Source organism: Eleutherodactylus coqui, chromosome 13, assembly GCF_035609145.1.
Source record: "Eleutherodactylus coqui strain aEleCoq1 chromosome 13, aEleCoq1.hap1, whole genome shotgun sequence".
In the NCBI taxonomy this organism is placed as follows: domain Eukaryota; kingdom Metazoa; phylum Chordata; class Amphibia; order Anura; family Eleutherodactylidae; genus Eleutherodactylus; species Eleutherodactylus coqui.
In genome coordinates, this window is record NC_089849.1 from 4,652,407 (window position 1) to 4,668,206 (window position 15,800).

Sequence of the window (15,800 nt, forward strand, 5' to 3'; positions counted from 1 at the left end):
ACACATGAAAGTAACAACTGGATTCTCAGAAAGAATTTCAGCAAAAGTGTCAACTGCGCTCATTTCCTGCATTTTCCCGTTTCCTGTTTTCTTAATAATCTGGTCTCTGCATCTCGATTTGCTGTCATATGAATCATCGTGTGGGCTCGATAATGTGGTCTAGCAACAATCCGGAGTGCAGAAAAGCCGCAGGGGACGTGGCAGGTGCGAAATATCAGATCATCAGACAAGAGAAAAAATGTCTGATTATAAAATCGCACGGCTCCATCAATGCAATCGCTTGGTCAGCGGTTTTATTGTATATCAGCGTACACGAGAGCTAAAAGGTCATCACATGACTTCCCACAAATCAATCATTAACTGCTAAATGGCACGGCCTAGTTTGGTACCCAACGACACGACAATGCCCTTCACACTTCAGCAGATATACAGTATTTTTCGGACTATTATGCCCCTTTTTAACGAGCCGATTCTCATTTGAACAAGTGAACGAGCGAGAGACATCACCGCTAACTCGTTCACACGGGCAGATCATTGCTGAGAATCTTTCACTTCTCGTCATTCTTACGTGAGCGCTGAGCGGCAGTGTTTAAACGCAACGATAAGTGCAGGAGACGATGATTTTTATGCCAGCTGAAACCAAATGACCAACACAAAATGACCAATATCGGTCGATTTTTGGCTCACGTTTAAACGATTACTTTCACTCATTTGAACATTTTCTTTGAATAATTGTTACATCTAAACATAACTTAAGACGCACCCAAGTTCAGACAACAGAAAACTGGTTAAAAATATTTCACTTGAATTAAAACTTGCCTGGTTGGCTAAGGAAGTTGAAGGTTTAGTTTTACATGGACTTGGATAGCAGCAGCAGCCCCAATAGTAATTGTGCCCATTCTTAGTGACCCCTATAGCAATCATGCCCCCAGTAGTAACAGTGGCCCCCAGTGGTCCCAATATTAGTAGTTGCCCCCAGTAATAGTGGCCCTTAGTGCTCCCAGTAGTAATAGTGGTCTTCGGTTGTATAGCAGCCCCTAGTGGTCCCAGTAGTCATAGTGGCCCTCAATACCTCTGGCCAGGTAGTAACCCAATCAGGAAGTACTTCATCTCCCTCCATAGCTCCAGTCTGGCCACCATTGATCACAGACTCCAAACCCTGGCCTCTTCCCCACCGGCATCTGCATTACGAGGAGGGATGAGAGTTCAGAGCCTGTGAATCAGCTGGACTGCAGCTAAGGGGAAAGATTAAGCACTTCCTGGGTGTCCTAATGATTATATACAGAGCACAAGCACTGTGCCCGATTATAGAATCGGTAAGAGGGGTCTGGTGCTGCTGCACCCTCCTGACATCAAACAAAAAGACACACACTTTTTAGCAAGATTTTTTCTTGCTAAAAAATGCGTATTTTAGTCTGAAAATACAGCAACTTTATTCTTTGGTGGGCAGTCATAAGAGGGCTTGATTTTTGCAGGATTGTTCTTTTTTGTCTTTTTCCACAATAAAAAAACGTTTATCTTGGGGAATGATTTATTGGTCGGTGCGGCTACACTCCATAGATGTAGCTTGCGGTTTGTGGGATGAGCTGTGGCTTTCATTGGAGTCGTTTGGTGCACATACAACTTCTCTTTATTAGGATTTTGGGGGGAGAAATAAACAAAAAACAATTTCGCTATAAACAATGTTCACCAAGTAGATAAATAACGAACTCCCTTCACTTGATATTACTTTTATTCTGTGTCACTACAGGGATTTTACCTGCAATCTTCTCCACTATAATACACTGGAGTACTTTTGTATTGCAGCATATGGTTGCCACAGCACTCCCTTCCTCACTGTTATGGCATTGCAGGGGACTAATGGGATGACAGGAGCAGCTCCCTTCCTTCCTCTGTTAACCAGTTAGATGTCAAGGTAAGCATTGACCGCAGCATCTAAAGAGCTAAACATCCGAGATCGGCATTGCCTCCAATCCTGGCTATTTGTGCAGGATTACCAGCTGTATAAAATAGCTGGCACCCACAAGTGATGTGCGGCTGCAGCTCCTGAGCCCGCACCATCACTGCATCCACTGTTACAGCACTTCGCGGGAATAACCTTCTCACAGCAATGTAATATGGCGCAGGGTGCGAACCAAATAATCAACGAAAAAGCCATTATCTATCATGAATCAAAGAGCTGATTGCATCGGTATAACTATAATGGCTCTCATTAGAAGTGGGGAGCAATGCAGGAGGCACTTTGTGTGGTGGCTTATGTGGGACACACCACGCTGCTCACGAGCTCCAAGAGGGCATCTCTGTTGTTGAGGCACTAAAGGGGCATCACTAGGGGAATATTCTGTGAGGGAGCACTAAAAGAGCACCTGTACTGTCTCTATGAGAGCATGTCTGTTGCAGTTGGGCTCTATGGATACTAAAAAGACATATCTATTGTGTGGGGTGTATCAGACTGTTGTGGCAACTCCAAGAGGGCATTTTTATTGTTGTTGAGGCACTGAGTGGGCATTATTAGGGGCACTTTTTCTGTGTGGAAGCACTAAGAAGGTACCTCTACTGTTGCGGGGACTCTGCAAGAGCATATTTCTATTGTGGGGGGTGCATAAGACTGCTGTGGGGAGTGCAAGAGGGCATTTCCATTGTGGTAGGGACAATAAGTGGGCCCTATGAGGGTCATTTTTTCTGTGGGTACACTAAAGGGCATCTCTGTTGTGTATGATCGGTCACTAAAGAGGCATCACACTGTGTGTGTGGGCACTAATAGGATCATTCTCACTGCGTGGCTACGCAATCAATTTGCGTCACACTATAAAAGTGTCTGGTTAGAGGTGTGGCTTAACACATATAAAGAAATTACCATGTAATTACTATGCAAGTCCACCGAAAGATAAATAGCAAAGATAGGAAAAATCAGCAGGTCGATGGTCCACTGCTAATCTAGTGATTTCTGGGCACATCATACCAGCAGTATTATAAGAAGCCTCTGAACAGCTGGAGCACGTACCGTCACGTCACACGCATGATGTGAACACCACACAGATTCACACTTTACTCCAGAGTACTGGGAACAGACATGCAGTAAAATGAGCCACATGGAGCTTCTGACTCACAAGGAGAAGAGGGAATTTCTCCTGCTACGCCAGACTGTTATAAAGTCAGAGGCCTCAACAGGTGACGGTTTTTGCTTTCAGAAACTTTTTTTTCCCAAAGAGTTTACAAAAAACCATTAGGATTCAGAGCAGAACAATCAAGTATCGGCTCTCTGCCATGTGCGCCCCCGTACAGTGGAGGCTGCCAGGATGGCTGGAGTGAATGGTGGATTCCTGCGTTAATGAGGATTTACCATCTGTAAGATTCCAGAGGACTGTGTCACAAAGGAACCTTGCAAAGTATTCCACCCATCTCCCTGCGTTTCTTACTGCCATGGTAACTGGCTTGCAGCAACTCTGTTTCTCAATCAGCAGCCATTCGATTTTTCCTGTTTTGCAATGTTTCTTTGGGATATCCCAATGACATCAGAGTTAAAACAGCTTTCTGTATTATGGAGATTTATGCAACGAGTGAAAGCAAGTATCAGGCACTGCAAATCACAGACCTTGCAATCTCCATGTGCTTCAAGGGGTTGTGCCTGGACGTTCTACTAGGGCATATGAACATGACAGAGTGAAGGCTGCCTCCGGGGACCCAATCTAAGACTTAGAACAAAAAGCTGCTGAGTAAGGCCGGTCTCACACGAGTGAGTTTGAATTGCGATCGTAACCCGCACGGACGATCTGCACCATTCCACACACATTAAAACAAAAAGAGGTTTTGCATGTCCGCTCACAGAAAAAAAAAAAAAAAATCGCAGCATGCTCTATTTTTGCGCGGATTTCGCTTCAATGGAAGCTGTCCGACCCACGGCCCTTCTGCAATTGACATTGCTGAAAGGTTGCGGATTCGGCGTCATCACCTAGCGATGACGCAGGAAAAGCAGGGATTTTTAAAAAAAATCTGTACGGCGCATGTCCTACAGCGAGCCGTACGGACCATCTGCAGTACAGATTTACAGGTACGCACGGACACAGGTTGGGCACAGACTAAAACCGAATCCCAGACTGGCGGACTTCCTGCCATTCAGGTATTACAAGATGGCCATTCATGTGAATAGCCGTACTAGAATACTACATTTCCATGTGTGGGAGACACGGACATGGAAAAGAACTTGGAAATTTTAGTCAACGGTAAGCTTAACTGGAGCAACCAGTGTCAGGCAGCTGCTGCCAAGGTAAATAACGAGCCTCACAGGCTTGTCTCCAGAGCAGCACCGGTCCTCTAGAACGCTCTACCCCAAAACACCCGGACAATTGCAGACGCACGGAGCTTCAGATACACCTTAAAAAAGCACCTCTTCAAAAGCAGCATATGAAATGCTGATCTAATCCTCAACCCCAAAACATGCCACTCCCTATGGTGCCCAACACTTTCCACTTCACCTATCGTGTACATCTCCGGCCCCTGTACCTCCTGTATCATCCCCACCCAATTTGTTCCCAATTAATTTGAATACCACATGTAATTGTTGTATTGTTTGCATTTTCCCGTGCTTTGAAAGCGCTGCAGAATAAGTTGGCGCTATACAAATCAAGATTATTATAAATAGCATCATGAGGGCATCAGAGGAGGTCTAGGGGCGCATGACGAGAACATTGTTATACCTCTTTACAAGTCACTGGTCAGAAAACACATGGAGTATTGTGGACAGGTTTGGGCACCGGTACTCAAGAAGGATATATTAGAGTTTGAGCGGGTATAAAGGGGACAACTAAAGTAATAAGTGGATGGGCGGACTACAATAACTAGAGAGGTTATCAAACATGGGGTTATTTAGTTTAGAAAAAAAGACGTCTGAGAGGTCCGTACAGAGATCTCTCCCATCATCTATTTATACCTAAGACTGTAACAAGGGGGCGCTCTAATAACTATGTATAATATATCAGGGGTCAGTACAGAGATCTCTCCCATCATCTATTATACCCAGGACTGTAACAAGGGGGCGCTCTAATAACTATGTATAGATATATCAGGGGTCAGTACAGAGATCTCTCCCATCATCTATTATACCCAGGACTGTAACAAGGGGGCGCTCTAATAACTATGTATAGATATATCAGGGGTCAGTACAGAGATCTCTCCCATCATCTATTATACCCAGGACTGTAACAAGGAGGCGCTCTAATAGCTATGTATTGATATATCAGGGGTCAGTACAGAGATCTCTCCCATCATCTATTATACCCAGGACTGTAACAAGGAGGCGCTCTAATAACCATATATAGATATATCAGGGGTCCATACAGAGATCTCTACCATCATCTATTATACCCAGGACTGTAACACGGGGGCGCTCTAATAACTATGTATAGATATATCAGGGGTCAGTACAGAGATCTCTCCCATCATCTATTATACCCAGGACTGTAACAAGGGGGCGCTCTAATAACTATGTATAGATATATCAGAGGTCAGTACAGAGATCTCTCCCATCACCTATTTATACCTAAGACTGTAACAAGGGGGCGCTCTAATAACTATGTATAACTATATCAGGGATCAGTACAGAGATCTCTCTCATCATTCATCACACCCAGGACCGTGATAAGAGAGTGCTCTCATAACTATGTATAGATACATCAGGCACAATAGAGATCTCTCCCATCATCTATTATACCCAGGACTGTAACAAGGGGGCGCTCTAATAACTATGTAGAATATATCAGGGGTCAGTACAGAGATCTCTCCCATCATCTATTATACCCAGGACTGTAACAAGGGGGCGCTCTAATAACTATGTATAATATATCAGGGGTCAGTACAGAGATCTCTCCCATCATCTATTATACCCAGGACTGTTACGGTAACAAGCAGGCGCTCTCTACATCTAGAGGAAAGAAATAACTTTAGAAGGGTTGTGGATTTAGGGATTATTCTGAGCTGCCAGATTGGAGTCTGGAAGGAATTGGGGAAAATTGGGTTCTACCTCACGTTTTTTTTTTGCCTTTCTCTTGATCAACATTGGGGGATAATAGGTTGAACTGGATGGACATGTGTCTTTTTTCGGCCTTACACACTCTAGAATGGTAGAGTTGGAAGGGTCCTTCAGGGTCATCGGGTCCAACTCCCTGCTCAGTGCAGAATTCACTAAATCACCCCAGACAGATGTCTGTCCAGCCTTTGTTTGAACACTTCCATTGAAGGAGAACTCCCCACCTTCTGTGGCAACCTGTTCCACTCATTGATCCCCCTCACTGTCTAATATCTAATCTGTGTCTCCTCCCTTTCAGGTTCATCCCATTGCTTCTAGTCTTTCCTTGTGCAGATGAGAATAGGGCTGATCCCTCTGCACTGTGACAGCCCTTCAGATATTTGTAGACAGCTATTAAGTCTCACCTCAGCCTTTTCTTCTGCAAGCTAAACATTCCCAGATCCTTTAACTGCTCTTCATAGGACATGAATCGCAGACCGCTCACCAACAGTAGTAACCACTATGGCTGTGGCATTTCCTGGGAAAATCAGCCAAAGGTGCCGAAAGTGAACCCCCCAAAAATCATTTGCCCATGGCCCCACAATCTGGGAGGGTTTGGACATGTTGGCACAACCCCTTTAACTAGTATCTGCATGCTAAAATGAGAATATAACATATAATATGTATAACATAAAGGGGTATCCCCATCTTTAAAGTGATGGCAAATCACTAGGATATGCCATCAGTTTATGATCAGTGGGAGTCCGACCTCTGCGACTTTCACCGATGCTGAGAATGAAGGACTCCTGCCCAAACGCTGTGCAGAGAACTGCAGTTAGTCCTATTCATGTGAGTGAAGTAGTTCTGCAGTTTCATCCACAAATGGACACTGAACCAATTTGCAGCCTCTTCATTCCCAAGAACACTACAGTACCAGGGGTCCCAGAAGTTGGACCTTTGCCAATCATAAAGTGATGGCACATTCTAGTTACATGCTATCACTTTATAAAGGGGAAATAACCCTTAAGTTTTAACCCCTTTAAGGGCTGCATAGATAGATCAAGCAATGATCATCTACAGGAAGGTATTAGTTCTGGTAAAGTTCTAGAAAAAAAAAGTCAACTTGGGGAAGGGGGTGGGGACTGGTTTTCAATGAAGAAACTTAGCGGGTCTACGTAGACTTATTTTCAGGAAATACTTCATGGAAAAAATATGCAAATTAGGTCATGTCAGCAAAATCACAGACACCCCTAATAGGAAGAGCGATCCCATCTGTAGACAGACTGTTTCGGGGTTAAGGATCACGGTACTTGTTGGCTGCATGAGATGACACAGTACCATATATTGGCATCTAAACACTGGTAACAGAATATTGCATAACATTTTGCAACAAAAGAACTTAAGGGCTTTTTCACCGCCCGACGATCGGGCAAGAATATCTGTTTTTCTAATTATTAGGCTACGTGAAGGTGCTGCCGATCACCTGACGACTCAGCAAACACTCATTCGTCAGGTGATCGCGTCTTTCATGCGGCACTAAAATAATCATCGCTGGCGGCATATCTAAATGTGCAAAAGGGAAATGTGCTGCCAACAGCGATGAAACAGCATTGACAAATGATCATATGACTGTTTGTCCCTCACACATCCTGAATCGGTCTGAGCAAAGGCCAGACAAAAGAGCACCGATCTTGCAGTTTGCACTGCGTAAAAGAAGCCTTAGTAGAGGACCTGGACTGAAATATATCCCCGGCAACATCTGGATGTTATCATTGTGCTGTTAAGGGTTTCCTCTGGGTTCTCTAGTTACCTCGGATGTTCTTCCAATATAGGGAGATGCCAACTGATGTTCTACAGAATTGGCTTTAATGCGCGGTTCTGCTCTGACTGGACAATTAGATGGCAAGCCCTGGTAGTAGCATGGACAGATGAGATTATAATCTGCGTATATCATGGCACAATATAAAATGACACTATGAAAATAATGGGAAGCAATCAATTTCTTACCAGACGTCTTCTCTGTGAATACAACTTTGGATTCAGCTGTAAAATTCTGTCCAGTCAGAATCATCTGCTGCCCTCCATACACAAGACAGCTGTCAATATCCTGCCTCTCCACTAGAGGGAGTTCATGAGCTGATCGCTGAGCTATAGGGGAAAAAAAGCCATCTTTGAAAAACACTGCATGCGTATTATCGCATCCAATTCAAGCAGTACATTACAGGTTGCTACAATCACTCTTACAGTATTTAAGGACCAAACCATTCTAATCACCAGTAGTGGAGCCATAGTTTACAAGGTCACTCACTCTGTACAAAGCTGCTATATCTGCAGAATGTACAGACCAAAGTGAGCTATTTTTGTTTTCTTTTTCTGAGGACCAATGAATGGCTCATGTGGATTATCTAACCGAAAACCACATGCAGAAGGAAAACCCCAAATGTTCAAATATTTAAGTAGACCCCAAAAGTGTGTGTCTGTGTTTCATTAAGTAGACACTTTGTGGGCTGATGCTGCAAAAAAACAACAAGTCTTCCAAGTCAATCAGTTGCCAATACAGACCCACTTCTCAGGCAATAAAAATTCATGGCTGCAGCCAAGGTTTTCCTGAGAGATGATATTGGTGCGTCCTGCCAGACTGCGATCACACAACCCTCCTGACACTCGCTGGAGCACTGCGCTGACTACACAGATGGGGCCGGAGCTTTACTAGATCACAACCACAATGCAGACAAATAGTTTAACATCAGGGCCAACGTCCAATATGATACCTTCAGTATTTGTTGGACTTTGTATAATATTAGGGAACTGTATGTAAGGCATATTTCTAATACATTATTGTCAGTGTGTACTGTGAAGTCCAACTTTACAAACTAAGGGCTTATTCACACGGGCATATTTGCGCATGCTTTTGAGCGCAGAAAAATCATGTGCGCAATACGCAGGGAATAGAACCCATTGATTTTCATAGATTCATTCTCATTTCTTTTTTTTTTTGCGCCCACAGTTCTCGCAGGTGCAAAACAACAGGACTTGTTTTATTTGCGGACCAAAGAGCTCCATAGAGATCTATGGAAGGTGTGTAAACGCGCACATATACACATGCGGGTATACGCAATAGGTTGTGCAAACCCGCGCACACAGGCACCTCCTTTGGCTTTATAGCCATTTGAATCAGGGTGAGGGTGATTCTCCAGCCCATGTGAACTATGTGTGACTGCGCAATTACACACAGTATTGTGCATAGGCATGCGCATAAAGTAGCCTCGTTCACTGTGCAAAAAAAGTTGCGCAGGAGCGAGTGTATTTTGCAATACGCCCATGTGAAGCTGCTGTAAAATATATGACCGTCTACACTACGCCTGTGTATCTCTGTTACTTGTCTTAAATGCCCTACGGATTTAAGGGATGTTCACACACAGCAGAATCTGTGTATCAAAAAAAAAACGGCTGCAGATTCTGGCGCAGGTCCACATCAAAATCTGCATGTGTATTCTGACGTGGATTTTAGGACTTGCTGGAAGAGGTGAAATCCAAGCAGAAAATCCACAGTATAAACTGATATGCTAGGAATTAAAATTCTCACAGAATGTCAATTTTGCTGAAGATTCTGAGGTATTTTAAAATCTCATGCACATGGCTTGTACTATAAATTCTGCAGGGAGAAGTCACGGCTTCCACACTACGTGTGAACACACCCTTATGATAACTGCATATATACACACACATGCTGTGGATTTGATGCAAATCGGCCTTGGGTTTTCAGGATGCAGATTCGCCCCACTGAGTTGAGACTTATCTTTGTGCAATCCGTGTCTGGACTAATGCAAATACGTGGCAGAAATCAACGCTTAAACATCTGCACATTTGTGCTAAAATTTAAAACCTATCAAGCATTTGGGTAATTCTCCAGCAGGAACAAATACTGCATCCAGTCAATGAAAGAGACTTCTCAGAAACAAAGCAGAGACCATTAAGAAGGGGAAATCCTACGACTTCAATTTGAACGAGAAGCATATATGACTAATGCATTTTAGTTTTTGAGCAATACCTGCACCTACTAAAGCTCAGCAGCATTTGGGCTTAATGAAATCATGTTCTCACTTGTACAGCAGACAAAGCTGCTCTGACTCTTCTTTTGCTGATGCTTATCTCACCCCTTACCAAACAAGAAGGGAGTCGCTTGTGGGTAATTAGACCAAGGATAAGTTGTGGGAGTGTGTGCATAATTCGATGGCAACTAAGCGACCACAGAAGGCTGCACTGGCATTGTGACAGATCAGCTCAATAAACCCGGTCATTACTCAGTCACAAGCTGCACAGAGATACAGTCAACCGAATGAGCAAAATAGTTTAATATTTGCATAAAAATGTAACTTTTTCTTCTAAAATGTTTAATTGCCTCTCAGTTATTGCATTTATATGTATGGGTGCACCTACATTGTAGTACACGATCAGCTCCAATGTGTATTTGGCATATAGGCTATGACTGCTACCGTGCCCTTGTATTCTCCAAGTCTATATTTCTAACCTAGCAATGCTGCCAACTGCAACTGCATAAAAGCTAAAAATGAAATTTCTACAGGAGAGATCTAACATAAATGATGGTAAATAAGAGTAATGTGGAAGATACTTACAGCACTCTACAGGGTTGGATGCTACCTGCAGAGAGACAATCCGACCGCTGGCTTCTGGGATGTGCACTCGGAAGACTAGGCGGACTCGAGTGTTCTTCCTCCCGATGTCAGTCTCCCCTTTCCTCAGCTCAATGTCAGCATTTTTTAGTTTCAGTATCCCCGCACAATCAATTCTGTAACCAGAGAAGATAAGGACAGAGTACATTACATTACTAGCTAAGCTAGTCTTCTATAGGTCCCCAGTCCCATATTCATAGACAATCATAAATGGCCTGGCCGCTTCTCCGACTACCTGATGTAAACTATTCATTAGTATGCATTGGTTGCCTAAGACACTACACACTGCTCCTACTGGGCTGCTCAAATGGGCAATACATAATAAGGCTGATTTACAGGCAACGATTATTGCTCCAAATTCGTCCAAACAACGGCTTTTGAGCGAGAGCCATTGCATGTAAATGTGTGCCCATTGTGCCCATACCATGCACTCTTCGTCTATCGCTGAGTTCAGCTCACCATAAAAGCCGATGTCCCTGATAAGACGGACAGCATGCCGAGTTCTCCACGGGCAGCGCAAATAGCATTGTATGCAGCCTGCTGCCCGCAGAACAAAAGTGATGTATTTAGAGAACAGACCACCCGCTGTTCTCTGAAAACATGCAGATGAAGCTCGTTAGCTATTAAGGGGCTGATTAGCCCATTAGTACCTATGCAAAATGATCGCTCAAAACTGTCAGTTTCTGCAGAATTTTGAGCGATCATCTTTGTGTGTAAATGGACCATTAATCAAGGCAGATTGTAGGGTCTTAAGACTATGATGCATACTAATGCACAATGTGCATTGGGTAGTCAGAGCAGCGGTTCGGCCATTTTTGTTTGTCCAGGCCTGAAAGGTTACTTTAATGACTGACCTTTCCCGTATATCACTAACCCATCATTTTTTTTACATCCAGTGTCAGGCCTAATGTCCACAGGCGGATTTTAATTATAATTAAGAGAAAACATACCGCTCCCCAAATGGCTGAAAGCCTTTGAATGGGCCAACAAGGCTACGCTTTCAGCCAAGATTCTCCAAACCCATTATAAAGTACTAACCAACTGGTACTACACGCCCTCAAAAATGGCAAGATTTTTTTCCGACGCATTCTAACTCATGTTGGAGAAACTGCGGACAGGAAGGTACCCTATACCACTTGTTCTGGGAGTGCCCCCAAATTCATAGATATTGGGAAGAAGTATTTAACACCATCCAATCCATTACTGGCATACGCCTGCAGTCTTCACCTCAGCTAGCGCTCCTCCTCATTGACTGCCAAGTAATCCCAATAAAGAAAAGAAAATTGATATGCCACTTTCTGCTAACCGCTAAAAACATCATAGCAAAAAAATGGAGAGAAACCCATCCACCCTCAATGGAGGACCTCTTGGGCGCAGTTTCAGACCATTATTGTTATGAAAAGATATATGCAAAATTCAATAACTGTCTTCCCAAATTTAATAGCACTTGGAATAAATGGCAGCAATTCGAGTTAAAAAATAAGTTTTGACATGTTTTAAAAACTGTTTTGTTGATCTTTCTCGCCTATTGCTTGAATTCAAAGAGCAACTCATCACACCTAAAGTATACAACGCTGTATAAAAAGTAAAATTTTGACATGCTCATTAATGAAAAAATTTGTAACAAAGTACATAATTCTACTTGCATGTGAAGTTTTATGTATATGCTCTTGCTTGCTATAAAATCTAATAAAAATTATTTGAAAACAAAAAAAAACAAAAACCAAAAGAAAGCACTGCACATACGCGGGCACGTTGCCCGACGCTCCCGCCGTGCCAGAGAGGTAAAAAACGGTCTTGGCCTCTATATGTCGGCAGGCAGGCACGGATTCTGCTGCGGGATTCAGTACAAGTGGACATGAGGCTTTAAATATATCTCATTCTTGTACCCTATTCTGGGGCACACAAGTTACAGCATTGTCAATAATACCAGTTTTAAATAAACATTTTGCGCAACATATTTTGCATTAGTGAAAAGTCACTTGTTAGGAAGGAACACTATAAAATGTTACCGTTCGTTTTCCTCGTTTGGGACAGTACACCGTACTGAGAAGATAAAAGAGGGTACCCAGCTAAAGACGCCAGTCTATAAGACAATGTGGAGAGATGCTACAAAGAAGGCTCCTATCCTGGCAGCCCCAGGACACCAGCTGACTGCAATGGGGGCTGTGTAATATGATGAAGTGCACAAGACTTTCCTGCCAACTGCTGTCAGTCAAGGGTACTCCCTTGGTTCCAGCAAAAACTACTTAACAAAAATTTAAGTTACCTCTGGAATATTAAAATTAAATTTCTTTAAAACGAAATCAAAAAAAGGTAAGACTTTAAATTGCAAAAATCCACCAGAACAGGACAAATAGATACACAGAGAGATCAGGCAGAACATTACAACCCCCTGCCTAACATTGTGTTGGTTCCTCTGAGACCTGCGAGGCCTCCAAGGAGTTGTTTCTCTCGCCTGGAGGAGATGTCCCTGTCCTGTAGCTGAGCTGCTTCAGCAGTATGGCCGGCCGCATCATCCTGCTGAGGGCGCTATCATTAGGGAATCCTGCTGTCATTAAGGTAAAACATGGCTATACAATGTTAGGGAGGTGGTACGTGTCACATCCACATGATGCCAGGACCCAACAGATCATCACACGGCCCCACCGGCTTGTCTTCTTCCCATCCTGGTGCCATCTCCTCCCCGGGTAAGTGATGCACCTGGTCAAACATATGATGTAAAATGTGATTTAATCAGACCAGGCTGTCTTCTTCCACTGCTCCATGGTCTAGTTTTGATGCTCACATGGTCATTGTGGACATCTTTGGTGGTGGACAGCGGTCAGCATGGGCACCCTAACTGGCCTGTGGCTATGCCGCCCCACATGCAGCAAGTTGCAGTCTCCTGTGTGATCCGACACCTATCATTATCAGCAGGAACCTTATCAGTAATTTGTCTTACTATCATCTCCTCTGTGCGATTGGACCAGAAGGGCGGCCTTCACTCCTCATGCACATCGAGTCTTTGGTGCCCATGATCCTGCCATCAGTTGCCTCTTTCTTGGAGCACTTTTGGCAGCTACATACTGGGAACACCCCAAAAGACCGAAGGCCAGAAGATACTCCGACTCCGGCATCTACTTCTCAATCTACCCCTTGTCATATCCGCACACTTCTTTGTTTTGCCAACAAATCAAATTGAAGAACTGACTGGTCACTCAGTGCCTAATAAATCCCCCACCACCGCCTGGACAGGCACCATTGTCACAAGAAAAATCAATTCTATTCACTTCACCTGGTTTTAATATTATGGCTGACTGCTGTATGGATCATTGCTTATTAAAATCCTTGTGCGTTTCCTACATTCCATTACTAGATGGTTTACTTTTGTTTAAAGGGTTACATTACATCTTAATTTGCTATTGGCCGAGACAACTGGAAGGACGCCTATTCACGCTGTTTTTAACCATGATTTTATGGACAGCTTTTAATTCTGTGAGAAAATACACCCACGCCTTGGCAATAAGCGCAATGCCTGATGAGTTACTAAGGAGAACATTCACACGTACAAATGATATGACCCTCCTGCCTAGAGGGGTAAAGGGGACGTCCATCACGGCCTTCAGTGGTGAAAGACGAGCCTATTAACGTTAAATATACCCCAGTTTGCTATAATCACACACATCCTACACCAGAGCGTTGGCGCTTACGTTGCTCTCATGTTGTTCTTTGGCTCCAGCGGGATCTCCAGGACTTTGGTGTTGCCGATGATTTTTTCATAGCTGGTGGTGGTAACGGTTTTTCCTGTAATACGATGGACCTGGTAGAAAGCGTGCGGCTTGAGAATCCGTTCATCCGCTGTCCCAATGAAGATCTGGAGTCCCAGAGGTTTGTTTTCCATGTAGCCATGAAGCTGTAGAAATAGTGAATGAATTGTATTAAATATAAAAACATGTGTGATGATAGATATACACAAAGATATAAAAAGTCTCCACACCCCTGTTAATGCCATCATTTCCTAATTACCCCCTCCATGTGACCCGTTATCTGTACAAAGCACTGAAAATAAATAAGAATAACAAAGCTTAACTCATGTGTTTGCATAAGTGTTCACACCCCCTCTTATATTTGGGGATGTGGTTGTGTTCAGAATCAGCCATTCGGCTCTTCTAGGAGGATTTTCCTGACGTTTTCTTAGGCCGCCTGCACACGGGCGGGTCGGACTCTGCATGCGGGATTCCTGCAGCAAGGGATCGCCCCCATGCCCCCAGCTTACCTGTCTGGCATCTTCTCCTCTGCTGTGAATGTGCTGGCCGGAGTGCCGGACGGTACATGCGCAGTACAGGGGAAGCCGCTCCGTCACTATGGTGATAACGCGGCTCCTGTGGCCATTCTGCAATGAGGATTGCAGAATGGCCGGGGGACGAATGGCTTACATTGATTTTAATAGAAGCCGGCCGCGCGCAGCCCGCACAAAATAGCAGCATGCTGCGATTTATCCCCCAAGAGCGAAAAATCGCAAATCGATTTCCGCTCGTGGGCAGGAACTCGCATTTTCTCATAGCTATGGGCTGGATTTGCTGCAGTATCCGGAGGTGGAATCCGGATTTAGCAATGTGCAGGAGGCCTTAGTTGGTCGGTAAAGATCTTACAGACAGCAAAGAGGTCTGATTGTTGGAAGGTGTCAGTCAGTAGAAGGGGGCCAAAACATCTCCAAGACGTTACATGTACCATGGGGCACAGGGGAGACAGTCAGCAAGAAGGGGAATAAATGTGGTCCAACAGTGACATCACAAAGAACTGGACGGCCCTGAGAAACTGATGGAAAGACCAGAACAACATTGGTGCAGGACGCGGCCAAGAGACCAAAAGGAACATTAAAGGAGCTGCAGAAGTTTCTGGCAAGTCCTGGTTGTGTAGTCACTAGAGATGAGCGAGCACGCTCGGGAAAGGCAGATACTCGAGCGAGCATCGCTCTTCTCGAGTAACTGCCTACTCGTCCAAACAAATCCGGGGGGGGGGGGGGGGGGGAGTGAGAGAGATCTCTCCCCCCCCCCGCATTTGCTTGGACGAGTAGGCAGTTACTCGAGAAGAGCGATGCTCGCTCGAGTATCTGCCTT

At 44.2% G+C, this 15,800-nt stretch overlaps 1 protein-coding gene across 5 annotated transcripts in view; it reads right to left on the reverse strand.

Moving 5' to 3' along the window:
• The window catches only part of NFATC2 (nuclear factor of activated T cells 2), a 134,691-nt gene that overhangs the window by 38,236 nt on the left and 80,655 nt on the right, over positions 1-15,800 (reverse strand). For all 5 annotated transcript variants that reach the window (XM_066587597.1, XM_066587596.1, XM_066587595.1 and 2 more), the window contains exons 4-6: positions 14,391-14,593; positions 10,642-10,814; positions 8,012-8,152 (exon numbers count right to left, since the gene is read on the reverse strand). In XM_066587597.1, coding sequence (XP_066443694.1) covers positions 8,012-8,152; positions 10,642-10,814; positions 14,391-14,593 — 517 coding nt within the window. The remainder of the gene's footprint in view (positions 1-8,011; positions 8,153-10,641; positions 10,815-14,390; positions 14,594-15,800) is intronic.